Source organism: Mustelus asterias, chromosome 15 (genome assembly GCF_964213995.1).
Source record: "Mustelus asterias chromosome 15, sMusAst1.hap1.1, whole genome shotgun sequence".
NCBI lineage: Eukaryota > Metazoa > Chordata > Chondrichthyes > Carcharhiniformes > Triakidae > Mustelus > Mustelus asterias.
Genome location: NC_135815.1, coordinates 44,511,313 through 44,527,630, shown reverse-complemented (window position 1 = coordinate 44,527,630; position 16,318 = coordinate 44,511,313). Strand labels below are relative to the sequence as shown.

General features: G+C 45.2%; 1 protein-coding gene across 1 annotated transcript in view; it reads left to right on the top strand.

Moving 5' to 3' along the window:
- LOC144504817 (follicle-stimulating hormone receptor-like) overlaps positions 1-16,318 on the top strand; it is a 186,598-nt gene that overhangs the window by 107,224 nt on the left and 63,056 nt on the right. Inside the window, exon 3 of the mRNA XM_078230567.1 lies at positions 5,012-5,086. Coding sequence (XP_078086693.1) covers positions 5,012-5,086 — 75 coding nt within the window. The remainder of the gene's footprint in view (positions 1-5,011; positions 5,087-16,318) is intronic.

The window sequence follows — 16,318 nt, the reverse complement described above, 5'->3', positions numbered from 1 at the left end:
AAAGAATTTTTAAAAAGGAGTAACTCCTCAACTATCTATTCACCATGAAGTATCTAATGTTCTAAATTATTTTTTATGTGCTCCCACATGGTCCTCCCCTTGCTCTGCCAATTGCAGTGGAGACAGGCTATCCAATCATCTGGGATAACCACCGTGCTACCCTCTGGCTGCCAGAGGCGTGGTAGGCACCATCGTGCTGAAGGATTCCCGGTATTATCCTGGCAAGTTGAGACACTGGTGTCATTGGCAGAGGGGCCGAGGAATCGTTATCCACAGTTGGAATGCCCTAAGAGAAACTCACAGGTGCAGAAAACATCCACTTCTCCTCATAGAGAGGCCCATTTGTGCCTTCCTGCTGACCTGAGATGGACGAGGACCTGGTGGGGACTCCAGGCAGCTCATCCCCTCTCGCCATGCCACTACGGCTTTGAGCTCATGGCCAAGGTGGTGGTATGCAGGCGTGTGAGCTACACCAACCAACTGCCCTGTTGGATCTGAATCTCCAGAAGAGTCACCAATTTCTCAATGGAGGCCAGGTACACAGATGAGAGGGAAAAGGCAGCACTCGCGTCCTAAATGGAATTCCCCCACTGTCTGACCTAGGGTGTGCATACCCTCTGAAGCTCACGCTGACATTCCAGCATATGTCTGGCAGCTCCAGCGACATGTCATCAGTCTCGGGTTCAGCATGGACTTGACCTCCCACTCTCCTCCACCTGTTAGTGACCCCGCTATCACAGCCTCTAACAGCTGGCCAGGCATTAGTGTAATGCTGTCACAAGGTGAAACTATCTGCATTGGTGGAGGGTGTGGGGGAATATGTGACACTCCACTTCCTCTTCAGAGATGGATGAATGTTCCTTGTGGACAGCAGCTCTCTCTTCCTGTGGTTAACCTGTAGAGAAAACAGAAATGTTGATGCATGTACAGTGGAAGACAGAGGAACACCATGCATTGTGTTTGCCTAAGGCTCCCTCATGGTCACTCATGAGGTTGCTCACACCCTTTCTTCCACACTCTTTACTATCGACGATGGAGCAGCTACGACGGCCACCCAGCTCAAGAACCTTCTCCTCCACGGACATCCGAATACCTGGAAATAGGATCCCACTGTCAGTCCAGGATTTTCTCTTTGTGTTGTGGGCCCTCTTCTTCTGTGGGAACAGGGAAGAACAATGTTAGTTGCCCCACAAGAACAGGCACAAAGTCTAAGCAGCTTGTAATCGAGGCACACTGGAGTGACCTTGAAAAGGATGGCAGTGCCAGCTGCCAGAGACGTGGTGTCACCGAGAGAACTACAGCCATTTGGTTCAAGGGAGATACTGCAGCCTCCATCCATTGCTACCCACATATCAGACTCTCCCTCCCTGGCAGCTGCACCCTGACATTTATTCATCCACTGACCCCTACGGGTGCCAAGATGTAAGATACTCACCCTTGTGGAGCAGAGAGGGTGCTTGACCCACTTGTGGCACTGCAGCCAGATTCTTTACATGGCCCCATGACTGCTGACCTTCTCTGCGACCTCTGCCCAGGCTTGCTTGGTTTAGGAGGTGCGATTTCCTTCTATCCCTGAGGAAGAGAATCTCCCGCCTTGCCCATTAGCCTGGAGAAGGATATGCAGGGAGTTGTCATTGAGTCATGGGCCCACCCAGTGTCTTCCCTCGACCAAGCTGACATGCTCCTTCAGGCCTTCACTGCATATACCTCACCGACCAGTTGGCCCTCTTCCCAGTGGCAGGTCTGCATCGCTGGCTGGAAGTCTTGAGAAGGAAGGTCTGATACAGCCCTGAAGCAGGGCAGAAACTGGTGGGAAGGAAAACCTGAAGCAACGGTTTAGTGCTAGCAATGCTTTGAAGATGATGTCAGCTGAGGACACTTCAACCAACTCCGTCCAATGAATGACTCTGCCATCAGTTGGCAAGCTAGCACGAGATTCGGCCAAGTACAGGAATTGGAATGGGAGTACAAGAGTCTGGTCCCACCTTCTCCTCCCCACTGATCCACAGCAAGTTCCAAAGCCAGTTATCCGATACTTCACAATATCCAGCATACATTAGCAATATCATAATTAAAACATTATGTTCACAGCTATATCTGGGTCTCTGTAATGAAATACTGTATTTTAGTATAGCATGTGTTAATGCTTAGTAAATGACAAACAATTTACTCTTTTCAGCCTTTTTGGAAACAGGTTAGAAAGGTTTTGCAGTATTTTGCTTTAGTTTTAGAAATATTTATTGCTACTTTTCTGATGAGGCAGAGGTAAACTGAATTAGGTTTCTCTCATTGATTCAGAGGAGGTTTCTCCCTGGAAAGTACTCTGAAAAATAGATTTAGTTTCATCCTTATCAGATCTGGACTTAATTCAGTGGCCAGCTTCAGACCTCAAAATAGACAAACCTCCCACAGACTGCAGCTAAGAAACATGAGATTGGATATGAGAGGAAAAAGAACTTCAACAAAATACCAAATAATAGGCTGGTTAACAAACTAAGGTGCAAGGAATAAGAGGAACAGTGTCAGCTTGGATTTTAAAAATATGACTTAGGACAGAAAACAGCAAGTAATGATAAATGGTTGTTTTCAGATCAGAGGGTGATAGACAGTAGAGTCAGTGCTAGAAGCATTGCTCTTTTTCATACATATAATTGACTGGAATATTGGAATTCAAAGCAAAATTTTGAAATTTGCTGATGATGCCAAACTTGAGGTGTAGCAAAAAGTGAGGATGATATCAGTTGACGGCATCAGGACATATATAGGCCATTAGAATGGGCAAGCAAGTGGCAGATGGAATTTATTGCAGAAAATAGTAAGCTGATAAGTTTCAGCAAGAGGGAGGAGGAGAGGCAATGTCGACTTAATGATACAGTTCTAAAGAGTGTTCAGGCACAGGGACCTGGGAGTGGTTTGATCTTTGAAGATGGCAAGACACATTGAGAGAACAGTTATCAAAGAATGTGGAATTTTGGATTTCCTAAGTAGAGGTCAAAAAGCCACAAAGTTATGCTCAACTTGCATAAAGGTCTTGTTAGGCCATAATGAGAGCACTGCATCCATGTCTTCATAGAATCCCTATGGTGCAGATGGAGGCCATTCAGCCCATCGAGTCTGCACCGACAACAATCCCACCCAGGCCCTATCCTAGTAACCCCACAAACTTACACCACTAATCCCTCTAACCTACGCATCCCGGGACACTAAGGGGCAATTTAGCATGGCCAATTAACATAACTCGCACATCTTTGGGCTGTGGGAGAAAACCGGAGAACCCGAAGGAAACCCACACAGACATGGGGAGAATGTGCAAACCCCACACAGACAGTGACCCAAGCCAGGAATCGAACCCAGGTCCCTGGAGCTGTGAAGCAGCAGTGCTAACCACTGTCTTGTCACCACATTGTTATGGTTAAGATGTGATGGAAAAAATATATAATATATGCATGTATTTATTCATCAACTGCAATATTTTATAAAGTATTTTATAACAGCGGGACTAGACTCAAGTAGCTCTTGTACTCCCATTCCAATTCCTGTTCTTTGCCGAATCTTGTGATGGCCTGCCAGTTAATAGCCAGAGAGCAGGTTCATTCACTGGACGGAGATGGGGATGGAGTTGCTGGAAGTATTGCTGCTTCAGGTTTTCACTCCCACCAGTTCTGCCCTGCTGTTAAAAATGGAGAAATGCTGAACTAACACATTGTACAGCCAGTCACCTGATGCCTTGCTGCAATTTCAAAGTAATAATGGCCATAGAAAGGAGGAGTCTGGACAGGGATCTCCTCACAAAGGAAACCTTCACAAGATGTAATCTCCCATATGGTGCTAATGGTTCAAAACATAATGCCACAGGTTAACAAAGGGAGCAGTAGTTAGTTAACCTGACAACAGTGTCTCCAAAAACTAAAAGATTCCCAATTCCAAGTAAATACCTAAATTCCAGCCATGGGAATATAGATCCTGGGTCCAACACCAAGGGGGTGTCACACGACCTCTCTCCCCACGAAGCTGCAATGTGACATTATCTGTTTGCACTTAACTCCAGCAGTTCATGTTTGACCAGCAAAGTGAAGAGAACACCCATCAACAACCTGCACTGTCTATCATCCAGCTGGTGGCAACAGACAGAATTCGGACCCTCATCAAACCTGTCAACTGTTGAAGCTTCACGATTTGTGCCTCTAAATTACCGTTTTCTATATGCCAGGTCCTGCCTTGCAAGTCTCACTCCTGAAAGACGAAGCTTTCCAGAATCAGTCAACCTCCCCTCATAGAAGGATAGAATCCCTGCAGTACAGAAGAAGGCCATTCAGCCCATTGAGCCTGCACCAACAACAATTCCACCCAGGCCCCATCCCCGTAACCCCATGTATTTACCCTCCTAACCCCCCCTGACACTAAGGGCAATTTAGCATGGCCAATCAACCTAACCCACACATTTTCGGACTGTGAGAGGAAACCAGAGCACCCGGAGGAAACCCACACAGACACGGGGAGAACATGCAAACTTCACACAGACAGTCACCCGAGGCCGGAATTGAATGCAGGTCCCTGGCACTGTGAGGCAACAGTGCTAACCACTTTGCCACCATGCCGCCCCTCATGTGTGCATGTGCATGAGTGTTGTGTATGTGTGTAACACGTTTCTCTTTAAGGACAGATAGAGAGTGCGGCAATCAGGGCAGTTTAAATTGACCCCCCTCCTATCCATGATAGTACGTAGGAAAGAAGTGATAGTCCTTGAGAAGGTACAGAGCAGGGAAAGGTGCAGAGCTGGGAAATGGGCTAACTGGATGGCTCTATAAAGTGCTGTAATGGGCTCAATGGGTTGAATGGCCTCCTTCTGTGCCATAATAACTATATGATTTTATGTAATACCTACAATAATAATTCCATAATACTATCGCATTATGGAAAATAATATTGAAATCTTCAGAAACAGGGTTGCTCCTACTTGCATTATATTAATTTTTAATCTCATTTTTATTCTGTTTTTTGCATATGAAAGTTGGGTGCTACAGAACGATGTTCTGGAGAATATTGAAGAAAATACCTTTGTCAATCTACCCAATCTTAAAGAAATGTAAGTAAATGTATCTTGTTATCAGCTTTTGTTGGAGAATTTTTTTAAATCAGTATCTCCTTGAAGGTCTTTTTATCATGACTTTCAGCATTAAAGTTTGTTTGTGTTTGTGGGCGGAATTTTATCAGCATGCCCGCTCGAGGTTCGTACAATCCCGCCCGAGACTAATGGAGAATGCTGTTCTCCGAGCCTCACCCGCCCCCAGAATCGGGGTGGGTGTGCCGGTAAAATTTTGGCCTATGCCTCTTGCCGCAATTTTACTGCCACGCCCGCCCCAGAATTGGGGCGGATGCAGCTCGCAAAATGGAATTCTTCATTGGCCTCGGGTGGGATTTTATGAGCCTCGCCCGAGCAAGGTCATAAAATCCTGGCCTATTTGCGTGAAGAATACAAGGTTGGCAGCTTGTGTAGATAAATGCTGGAGAACATAGATAAATGGGCTGTGTATGTTGAATACATACCAGTATTTTGACCACCGTTGTCGGATCAAGTGAAATAGCCAAATTTGTGGAGTGTGATTCTTCTATCAGAAGATGTTCAACAGGAATATGTTACAATACAGCAATAAATCACATTATAAATTACTAACTGGTGAGAACCAAGCCAAATCAATTTTGTGCAGCAAGTGGCACTGACCTAGAGTTCTCTGTCGCTGAGGGTGTGGAAGCAGGGGTGGTCAATAGTTTCAAAAGGAAAGTGGATTGGTGCGTGACGGCGGCACGATGATACAGTGGTTAGCACTGCTGCCTCACAGCGCGCCAAGGACCTGGATTCAATTCTGGCCTCGGGTGACCGTCTGTGTGGAATTTGCACATTCTTTCCCTGTCTGCGTGGGTTTCCTCCGGGTGCTTGGATTTCCTCCCACAGTCCAAAGATGTGCGGGTTAGGTTGATTGGTCATGGTAAATTGCCCCTTAGTGTCAGAGGAATTAGGAGGGTAAATGTGTGGGGTTACGGGGATAGGTCCTGGTTGGGATTGCTGTCGGTGCAGGCTCGATGGGCCAAATGGCCTCCTTGTGCACTGTCGGGATTCTATGATTCTATGGTAATTAATGAATAAAATCAGAAGATAGGGATGTGTGTCATATGTATGGAATTGATGGGAGTGAAATTATTCTTCGGCTTTCATGTAAACTTCAGTGGGGGAGAAAATAAGTCAGAAGGTAAACTGGGCTGCACTTCACTGACACCCAAAAAAGAGTTTTAACCCCCCGCCTCCCCCATGTACAATTTACAGTGAACAATTTCTGCATCTGTACCACTGTTCCAGTACTGCCAGCATCAGAGAAACATTTTCCTTAACCTCTCTGTTTATGCTATTTTCCATTCAGAATTGGGCCCAACTTTAACCCTTCGATCCTGGATTGTGAATTGTTAGCTTGCTCTTCGTCCTTTGGGAGCAATACAGCCGCATCCCATCACAATCTTATCTGGAATCCACATGTTGCACTTTTTTTAACGCACGTCACAGGCCACTGCATTAGTCTAGTCCAATGTTTCCATTTCTACTCTGGGAATGCTGAGGGCCCATGCCTTCCCATTATTATCCTCCGGCAGCCTATAATTGCTCAGCATAGGATGGAGACCAGCCTGGAAGCTGCTGTTGTTGTGTATGGTTCAGTCCCACGGCTGTACCAATTTACCAATACAACAAGGGGAGGCGCTGGCATCATGGTATTGTGACTGGACTAGTAATCCAGACACCTCATGGTCATGCTCTGGGGATCTGGGTTCAAACCTTGTCATGGCAGACGGTGAAATTTGAATTCAATAAAAGACTGGCGATGACCATGAAACCATTGGCGATTGTTGGAAAAACCCATCTGGTTCACTAATGTCCTTTGGGGAAGTAAATCTGACATCCTTACCTTGTCTGACTGACATGTGATTCCAGACCCACAGCAATGTGGTTGACTCTTAACTGCCCTCTGGATTGTTTGAGCAAGCCACTCAGCTCAAGGGCAGTTAGGGATGAGCACCAAATGCTGACCCAGCCAGCAATGCCCATACCCTATGAGTGAATTAAAAAACAATTGAAGAAATATGCTAATCTCTGTGCAGGTTTTGAGAGCGGGATGAGAGGAACTGTAAGTCCTGGACTTGGACCATCTTGACAACTTCGGCATTTGTCTTTATCATCTGTTGCCTATTTATGCTTTGCTTCTCATAACAAAGTTATTTCTGTTTTGTGAATTACAGCTACTAAAAAGAAATAAACTGCAGCATGTGGAATCTAGTTTGTAGCTTTCAGGTCAGCGACTTGCATTATCGAGTGATTGATCTAACTGCAGGCAGTTTGTTTTGGCTATAAAATAGATTACAACATAACAAATTTAGAGCTTTCTAAATTAGACTCAGACCCAGATTTTTCGCTGTCGAGTTGGCTGCGCAGACATGGGGGAGCTCCTGGCTCTACGAACCCGAAATTTAAAAATGGCTGCCCATTTGGGGAGATGGAACCTGGAAGAACTGAGGAGAATGCTGGGGATGGAGACTCGAGACTGGCTGGGTGGAAGGCCTGCTTAAGGGTTCCTGCACTGTGTCCAATACATAATAAAAAGATTAAACATGAAATATCCCCCCTGTCCTCACCCTTCAGCCCTCCACACACTCCCCATGCTTCATCCATGGCAACCCATGCCTCCGCCTCCCCCAAATGTCCCCTCATAATCTCCATGCTAACCTTTATAGCCCCTATCAACGTCCTGGAGGTTTCCATTGATCAGAAACTGAACTGGACTAGCCATATAAATACTGTGACTACAAGAGCAGGTCAAAGGCTAGGATTCCTGCGGTGAGTAACTCACCTCCTGACCTCCCAAAGCCTGATCACCATCTACATGGTACAAGTCAGTAGTATGATGGAGTACTCTCCACTTGCCTGGATGAGTTCAGCTCCAACAACACTATGAAGCTTGACAACATCTTGGACAAAGCAGCCTGCTTGATTGGCACCCCTTCCTCAAACATTCACTCCCTCCACCACTGATGCACTGTAGCAGCTGTATGTACCATCTATAAGCTGCACTACAGGAGTTCACCATGGCTCCTTAGACATTACTTTCCAAACCCACAAACATCTAGAAGGAGAAAGTCAGCAGATACTTGGGGCCACTGTCAGCTGGAGGTTCTCCGCTGAGCTGCCGACCATCCTGACTTGGAAATATATCGATGTTCCTTCACTGTCACGGTCAAAATCCTGGATCTCCCTCCCTAACAACACCATGGGTATACCTACACCACATGGACTGCAGGGGTTCAAAGAGGTAGCTCGCTGCCACCATCTGAAGAGCAATTAGGGATGGGCAATAAATGCTGGCCTAGCTGGCCAAACTCACATCCCTTGAATGAATACAAAAAAATGCCCTCATGCCAAACTTTGCCCCCATCCATCCCTTATGGTCCCTCATGCCCCCATGAGAAAATATTCTCCCAAACAATCCCTGTGGCCCCTCTTATCCCCCATGCCAAGCAATGCCCACCTATCCTCCCACCTCTTTATATCTCCTATGCCAACCTATACCCTTCATGGCCATTTATTGTTCCCATGCCAAATTACTGCCAACCCATGCCACCACCCACCATCCTTTGCCTTTATACCTATCATATCAACTCACTTCATATCCAACAAAGGAGAAAATGCTGGAAAATCTCAGCAGGTCTGGCAGGTCTGGTAAGGAGAGAAAAGAGCTGACGTTTCGAGTCCAGATTACGAGAAGGCCTTGGCAAGTAGAATTAAGAAAACCCTAAGGCGTTCTATAAATATAGGTCACGAGAAGGCCTTGGCAAGTAGAATTAAGGAAAACCCAAAGGCGTTCTATAAATATGTGAAGAGTAAAAGGATGAGACGTGAAGGAATAGGGCCTATAAAAGGTGAAGGTGGGAAAATCAGTACGGAACCAGTAGAAATGGCAGAGGTGTTTAATGAGTATTTTGCCTCGGTTTTCACAGAGGAGAAGGACATGGGTGGATGTACTGTGGGCTTACGGTGGACTGAAAAGATTGAGTATGTGGACTTTAACAAAGAGGTTGTGCTGGAATCTTTGAATGGCATCAAGATAGATAAGTCGCCGGGTCCAGATGGGATCTACCCCAGGTTACTGTGGGAGGCGAGGGAAGAGATTGCAGAGCCTCTGGCGATGATCTTTGCGTCGTCGATGGAGACGGGAGAGGGGCCGGAGGATTGGAGGATTGCGGATGTGGTTCCTATTTTCAAGAAGGGGAATAGGGATAGCCCAGGAAATTACCGACCGGTGAGTCTAACCTCAGTGGTTGGTAAGCTGATGGAGAGGATCCTGAGGGACAAGATTTATGAGCATTTAGAGAGGTTTAGTATGCTCAAGAATACTCAGCATGGCTTTGTCAAAGGCAGATCGTGCCTTACGAGCCTGGTGGAGTTCTTCGAAAATGTGACTAAACATATTGACGAAGGGAAAGCGGTAGATGTGGTTTATATGGATTTTAGCAAGGCGTTCGATAAGGTCCCCCATGCAAGGCTTCTTGAAAAAGTGAGAGGGCATGGGATCCAAGGGGCTGCTGCCCTGTGGATCCAGAACTGGCTTGCCCAAAGGAGGCAGAGAGTGTGTATAGATGGGTCTTTTTCTAATTGGAGGTCGGTCACCAGTGGTGTGCCCCAGGGCACTCAATGATAATGCAAACTCACTAATTGTAACACAATTAGCGGGTTTGATGGCCCATTCACCGGTCCAATTACCTCCTGTTTAAAGGGAATAAGTATTTTAACTTCCTCTTTTGGCAACCACTTATTCCCTTTGAAGAAACCAGAGTTGTCAATCAGGCTTAGCGGCTATATAAACATTATGGTCAGGAACAATGGAGGTACTTGAGAACCAACCACCTACTGCCACCTTGTTTCGTCTTGGGTTCGGGCTGTACCTGGATGGGAATCTTGAATAGATAGGGTAAGATTTGCCCAAAGCAATTCAGAAGTGAGGTTTTATTTCCATATCGCATACCTCAGTTGTTTTGCTTTGGTGTATGTTTATTGGCTTCTCTGAACATCTTGTACTTTTCCTGAGTTGGAGCAAAGGTGTTGTTAAATGATTCGGTTTGTTTAGGGTTTGCCTGTTACTCTAAGAATGTTACCATAGACCGGTATTTGTTTATTCTTGTTTATTTACAGATCCATATACAATTCGCAGATGTACTTATGCTCCCCACAAGATTACAGCCTCATAGCCTTGTGACATAGCCTTGTTACATCAGTATCAGATGCTCCGAATGTTAATTCTAATGTTAACTTACTAATGTCCTTTAGGGAAGGAAATTTGCTGTCCTTACCTGGTCTGGACTACATGGTGACTCCAGAGCCAGAGTTATGTGCTTTACTCTCAGATGCCCTCGGGCAATAAATGCTGACCAGCCAGTGATGAATAAATGAATGAGTAAAAAAAATGAGACGCAGAAATGGTATAGAGAAAGCAAGTGTGGGAGGATTAAAGGTAATCTTGACTCTGAATAAGGGTCCACTCATTTCGTAAATGCTTCAACTATTTGGCTCTCTGACGTCCAAAGCAATTCAAAGCAATTCAGGGCGGCACGGTAGCACAGTGGTTAGTACTGCTGCTTCACAGCTCCAGGGACCTGGGTTCGATTCCCGGCTTGGGTCACTGTCTGTGTGGAGTTTGCACATTCTCTTCGTGTCTGCATGGGTTTCCTCCGGGTGCTCCGGTTTCCTCCCACAGTCCAAAGATGTGCGGGTTAGGTTGATTGGCCATGCTAAAAATTGCCGTTAGTGTCCTGAGATGTGTAGGCTAGAGGGATTAGTGGGTAAATATGTAGGGATATGGGGCTAGGGCCTGGGTGGGATTGTGGTCGGTGCAGACTCGATGGGCCGAATGGTCTCTTTCTGTACTGTAGGTTTTCTATGAAAAGTGAGGTCTTTATTTTCATATTGCGTAACTCCATTGCTGTTTAGCTTTACAGTTTGTGTATTGGTTTCTCTAAACATCTTGCACTTCTCCTGAGTTGTAGCGAAGGTGTTGTTGAATGACTTGGTTTGTAGTGAAAATCAAATCTGATCCTGTCTATTCAAGATTCCCATCCAGGTACACAATGATTCAGGCACGGAAATATCTAGAATCATTTGCAGAGATCTTGGAAATCAATGGACGGGATTTCCCAGTCGAGTTCGCCCCGAAACCGGAAAATCCTGCCCGAGGTCAACGGACCTTTCTATGGTCCTCTCCTCATCCGCTACGATTCCCGTGGTGGGCGGAACGGGAAAATTCTCCCCAATGAATTCAAATTTGACATTAATCAACAAAATTAAATTAAATCCCACAACATCACAAACAAAATGATGAACAGCTGTGAGAGATTAGGGTAAAGTTTCCCGTTTGGGTACAGTCGCAAAATGGTCATATGAACAAAGATACCATGAATGAGTTAAATCAGGTAGACTTTTAAAATGCATTTCATAATAAAATAATTTGGCTTTAAAATTATCCCTTGATGCATGCAAGAGCGCAATTTTGCGCAGATTGATTAATACAGTTGCAAATGGATTTATTGCAAAACAAATGCACATTTTGAATCCACCACCACTAAATACTGAAAACGACTTACAAAAAGCAGCAAATTATTTCCTGGCATATAGCTCTCAAATTCTTTAACTGAATTAAAGTGCAAACCTACAGCATAAAGAAGCAGAAATCTCCAGACAAATTACGTACTTCTTTGTTTATTTGGTTTACCTTTGTTTGATGAATGCTGGCTAACTATTTTCATTTGTGTCCGTATGGGCCTGTGAGTGTGAATGGATCAGTCTGATTGTCAAGTAAACAAAAGAAATGTCTTTATTTATCAGATACCAGTTACCATACTCTCTGTGTATATCTTCTATATCGTGTTACAGTAATTGTTTTCTAATTTTTTAACTTTTATGTGTCTTTAATTCAAAATTAGGAAATATAAAAGTCTTGAGAGAATGGAGAAATTTTAACATAATTGGCCTGTTGGGCATCTAATGGCTCCCAGGAACAGTAATATCTGTCAGGGTGTAAATCCACTTTGCACAGGGTCCTGTGGGTTTGCAAGTTTGGTTAAAATAGCCCCTATTGAATGTATTTTACCAGGTCCATTCCTGCTTACTTTAATCACTAATTCAATACTTTGTGACTCTGGGCTGGACAATTTGCTCCACTGTTGGCAAGTTTGAAGGAGGCGGGGAGCATATGAAATCCAGCGCTACAATGTCTGCCACCTATTTGCCTACTGTTGCCCCCACTGCACTTATTGGTGGACAGGGGAGCAATGAAGCAGCCTTCCCTTCCTTATGCCTATTCAGGCCTTTGGCCAATTAATCACCACTTTAAGGATCCCATCTCACTGCTGGGGAAGGGGGGGTTCGTGGCTTACACCAATCAGGAAATCCAACAGCTTTCGCTGCACAGGCTGATATTGGCCAAGGATGGTGGAGGAGGCGGCTTTGATTCTTTCCCCCTGGTCATCACCCCAACTTTAACCAACCAATTGACCAACAGCTCTCTGAGGTAGGAGTTCATCCCGAGAGAGGGGCGGAGGTCTCACCTCCAAATAGTTAACTTTGCTCCAGCATAATTGGGATTGTGGGCAGATGTTTTAGCCAGGGACAGCAGGAGTTAAGGTGCCTTATTAAATCCAATCTCTGTCGCAATTTGTGTCAGCAAATTTTGCAAGTAGGCACGAGGAAAAACAGAGTTTCCTCAATGCTTGCAAAAACGCATGAACATAAGTTTGCAAACAGATGCTGCTTTTGTGCATGCAGTGTTGAAGACCTGAAGACAATACGACAAAGACTCTTCTTGAATGTTAGCACTAATTGCACTAGTTGAGAATGTGATAATGGCCTACAATTATTTAGCAAACTACGATATTTGCAGCATCTTACATTCCATGATGCATTAAAACATAAATCTTCAGAATTAGCAGAGCATTATAATATTGATATTTCAACATTGTAGCATTGATATTTATATGAATATCACTAAACCACAGCTTAGCAAGGTGATAAAAAAAACAAGTTCGAGGCTTTATTTCTTGAGTGATTGAATTGAAAAATTGGGTAGAATCCATATAGTACAGAAGGTGATCATTCGGCCCATCAAGTTTGCTCTGACTCTACGAAAGAGCATCTTACCCAGGCCTACAGAGTGGATACAGAGAGAATGACCCCTCCTGTGGCAAAAAGCCAAACTAGAAGCCATCAATATAAGACAGCCACTTTTTGTTTATTCATTCAGGGGATGTGAGTGTAACTGGGTAGGCCAGCATTTATTGCCCACCCCTAATTACCACTGAGCTGAGGGCATTTAAGAGTCAGCCACCTTGTTGTGGGTCTGGAGTCACGTGTAGGCCAGACCAGGTTATGATGGCAGATCTTCTCCCCTAAAGGACATTAATGAACAAGATGGGTTTTTACAACAATCGATTCATGGTAATCATTAGACTTAATTCCAGATTAATTCAAATTTCACCATCTGCCATGGTGGGATTCGAACCTGGGTCCCCAGAGCATTACTCTGAGTCTCTGGATTCTTAGTCCACTGACAGTACCACTGCACAACCACCTTCGCCTAAAGAAATTATTTACCAAAGACTGGTGATAATGTGGAATTCACTTCCACAGGAAGTGGTTGAAGTGAATAGTCTAAATGCATTTCTCCTTCTCTCTCTACCAGTCGGTCCTGATGAGGAGGATCTTGCCGTTGAGCCCATGGCAAAAGCTTGTGCATGGAATCTTTTAATTTGGAGTATGCCTTTGTACTGCAGTTACCACACATTCCTGACCAGGGAACACCCCTGCTCTAAATGCCTGCAACAGACACCTCCAGACGCTGAAAGAGGTCCTCATAAGACAGGATATGGCGTTTGACTCATCGATCGACAGTCCCGACGGGCCACAGCGAAAAACCGCACCGACCTCCTCAGAAGACAAACACGGGACACGGTGGACAGAGTACCCTTCGTCGTCCAGTACTTCCCCGGAGTGGAGAGGCTACGATATCTTCTCCGGAGCCTTCAACATGTCATCGATGAAGACGAACATCTCGCCAAGGCCATCCCCACACCCCCACTTCTCACGTTCAAACAACCGCGCAACCTCAAACAGACCATTGTCCGCAGCAAACTACCCAGCCTTCAGAAGAACAGTGACCACAGCAAACTCTGCAAGACGTGCCGGATCATTGACACGGATGCCATCATCTCACGTGAGAACACCATCCAGCAGGTATACGGTACATATTCTTGCGACTCAGCCAATGTTGTCTACCTGATACGCTGCAGGAAAGGATGTCCCGAGGCATGATACATTGGGGAGACCATGCAGACGCTACAACCGCGGATGAATGAACACCACTCGGCAATCACCAGGCAAGAGTGTTCTCTTCCTGTTGGGGAGCACTTCAGCAGTCAAGGGCATTCAGCCTCTGATCTTCGGGTAAGCATTCTCCAAGGCAACCTTCACGACACACGATAACGCAGAATAGCTGAGCAGAAACTGATAACCAAGTTCCGCACACATGAGGACGCCTCAACCGGGATATGGGTTCATGTCACACTATTTGTAACCCCCACGACTTGCCTGGGCTTGCAAAATCTCACGAACTGTCCTGGCTGGAGACAATGCACACCTCTTTAACCTGTGCTTAGCCCTCTCTCCACTCACATTGTCTGTACCTTACTTGATTACCTGTAAAGACTCGCATTCCAACCATTATCTTGTAAATTGAATTTGTGTCTATGTATGCCCTGTTTGTGAACACAACTCCCACTCACCTGAAGAAGAAGTGACACTCCGAAAGCTTATGCTACCAAATAGACCTTTTGGACTTTAACCTGGTGTCGTGAGACTTCTTACTGTGCTTACCCCAGTCCAACGGCGGCATCTGCTGCAGGTGTATTGGAATGACTTACAGGTTGACAAACAACCTGCGTAGCCATGCCACATATTTATCTTCTGAGACCATCACGTCCTGGGGAGCGGGTCAAAGCCAGAGTCTCTGTGTCAGAGAAAGGATGCTAACCACTCCACCATCCTTTGGATGCATTCAAGGGGAAGAGAGAATTCTAGATGAGGAAGAAGAGAGTAGAGGGTGATGATGGTAGATTTAGATAAGGAGAGAGATGGGAGGAGGCTCGACTAGAGCATAAACACTGGTGTGGACTGGTTGGTCCACATGGCCTGTTCTGTACTGTTTTTTCTTGTTTCTGTCTTTCATTTACTCACAGACTCAAGAGTTTCTGTTCTAGAGGCATTTTTAGTTCTGATTAGAGCTTTATGCTGCTGAGGACAGTGGACACCTCAACAACAGTTGCCATCTAAGGAAGGGAAACGCAGCAAGCTTTCATTTTCAAAGCATCCTTTTAGAGTAGACCCCCTGGAATCAGCATCTCTGTTCTCATTAGTCAAGCAGGCTGAGCTTTCTGTCCAGCTTTGGTCTCCTCTCTGTCCCGTTCACTTCCTCCTGTACACTCGTGGTCAGTGCATCAGGCTATATATCAACCTCATCTCAATATGTTCAAATCCCTTTGTGTGCTTTCAAAGTTAATGTGAGGGACTGTGTATTATGAAATAAAAGACTTACCTGCTGCCCCCAACTGTTCATCTTGTGGGACATTTGGAAGGAGAGAAGAGGAATACGTATTAGTCTGGTGGTTTGATGGTGAAGTTTTAAAAGCAGCTCTCTGATGAATGAGTGCCATGGAATTGCTAATCAGCGTGAACATTATTGTGGAGAGGGAACAGAGTCAATGTTTTGAGTCAGGATGACCCTTGGTCAGAGCGGCTCTAACGAAGAGTCATCCTGACTCAAAACATTGGCTCTATTCTCTCTCCACAGATGCTGTCAGACCTGTTGAGATTTTGTAGCATTTTCTGTTTTTGTTTCAGATTTCCGCATCCATGGTATTTTGCCTGGAAGAGTTACTGTCTACTTTTAATATTCATTTCTGGCACTGGCAAAGCCGTATTTATTTTTCCTCCTTACTTGCCCTCAGACGGTGATGGGCCATCTCGAATGGCATTTGTTTGTACAATTGAGGATGTAAGAGCCCTGGCGTTAGTTGAAGTGGAAATCGGAGCTGCGAGGACTCATTGCTATTTGTTGGAGTTTGCTGCGACCAGATTGCCTTCTTTGCTTCCTAAATTACAACAATGACCATGCTTCAATAGTACTTCATTGGCTGTGAAGAGCTTTGGAACATCCTGAGGTTTGTGAATGGTTCTATA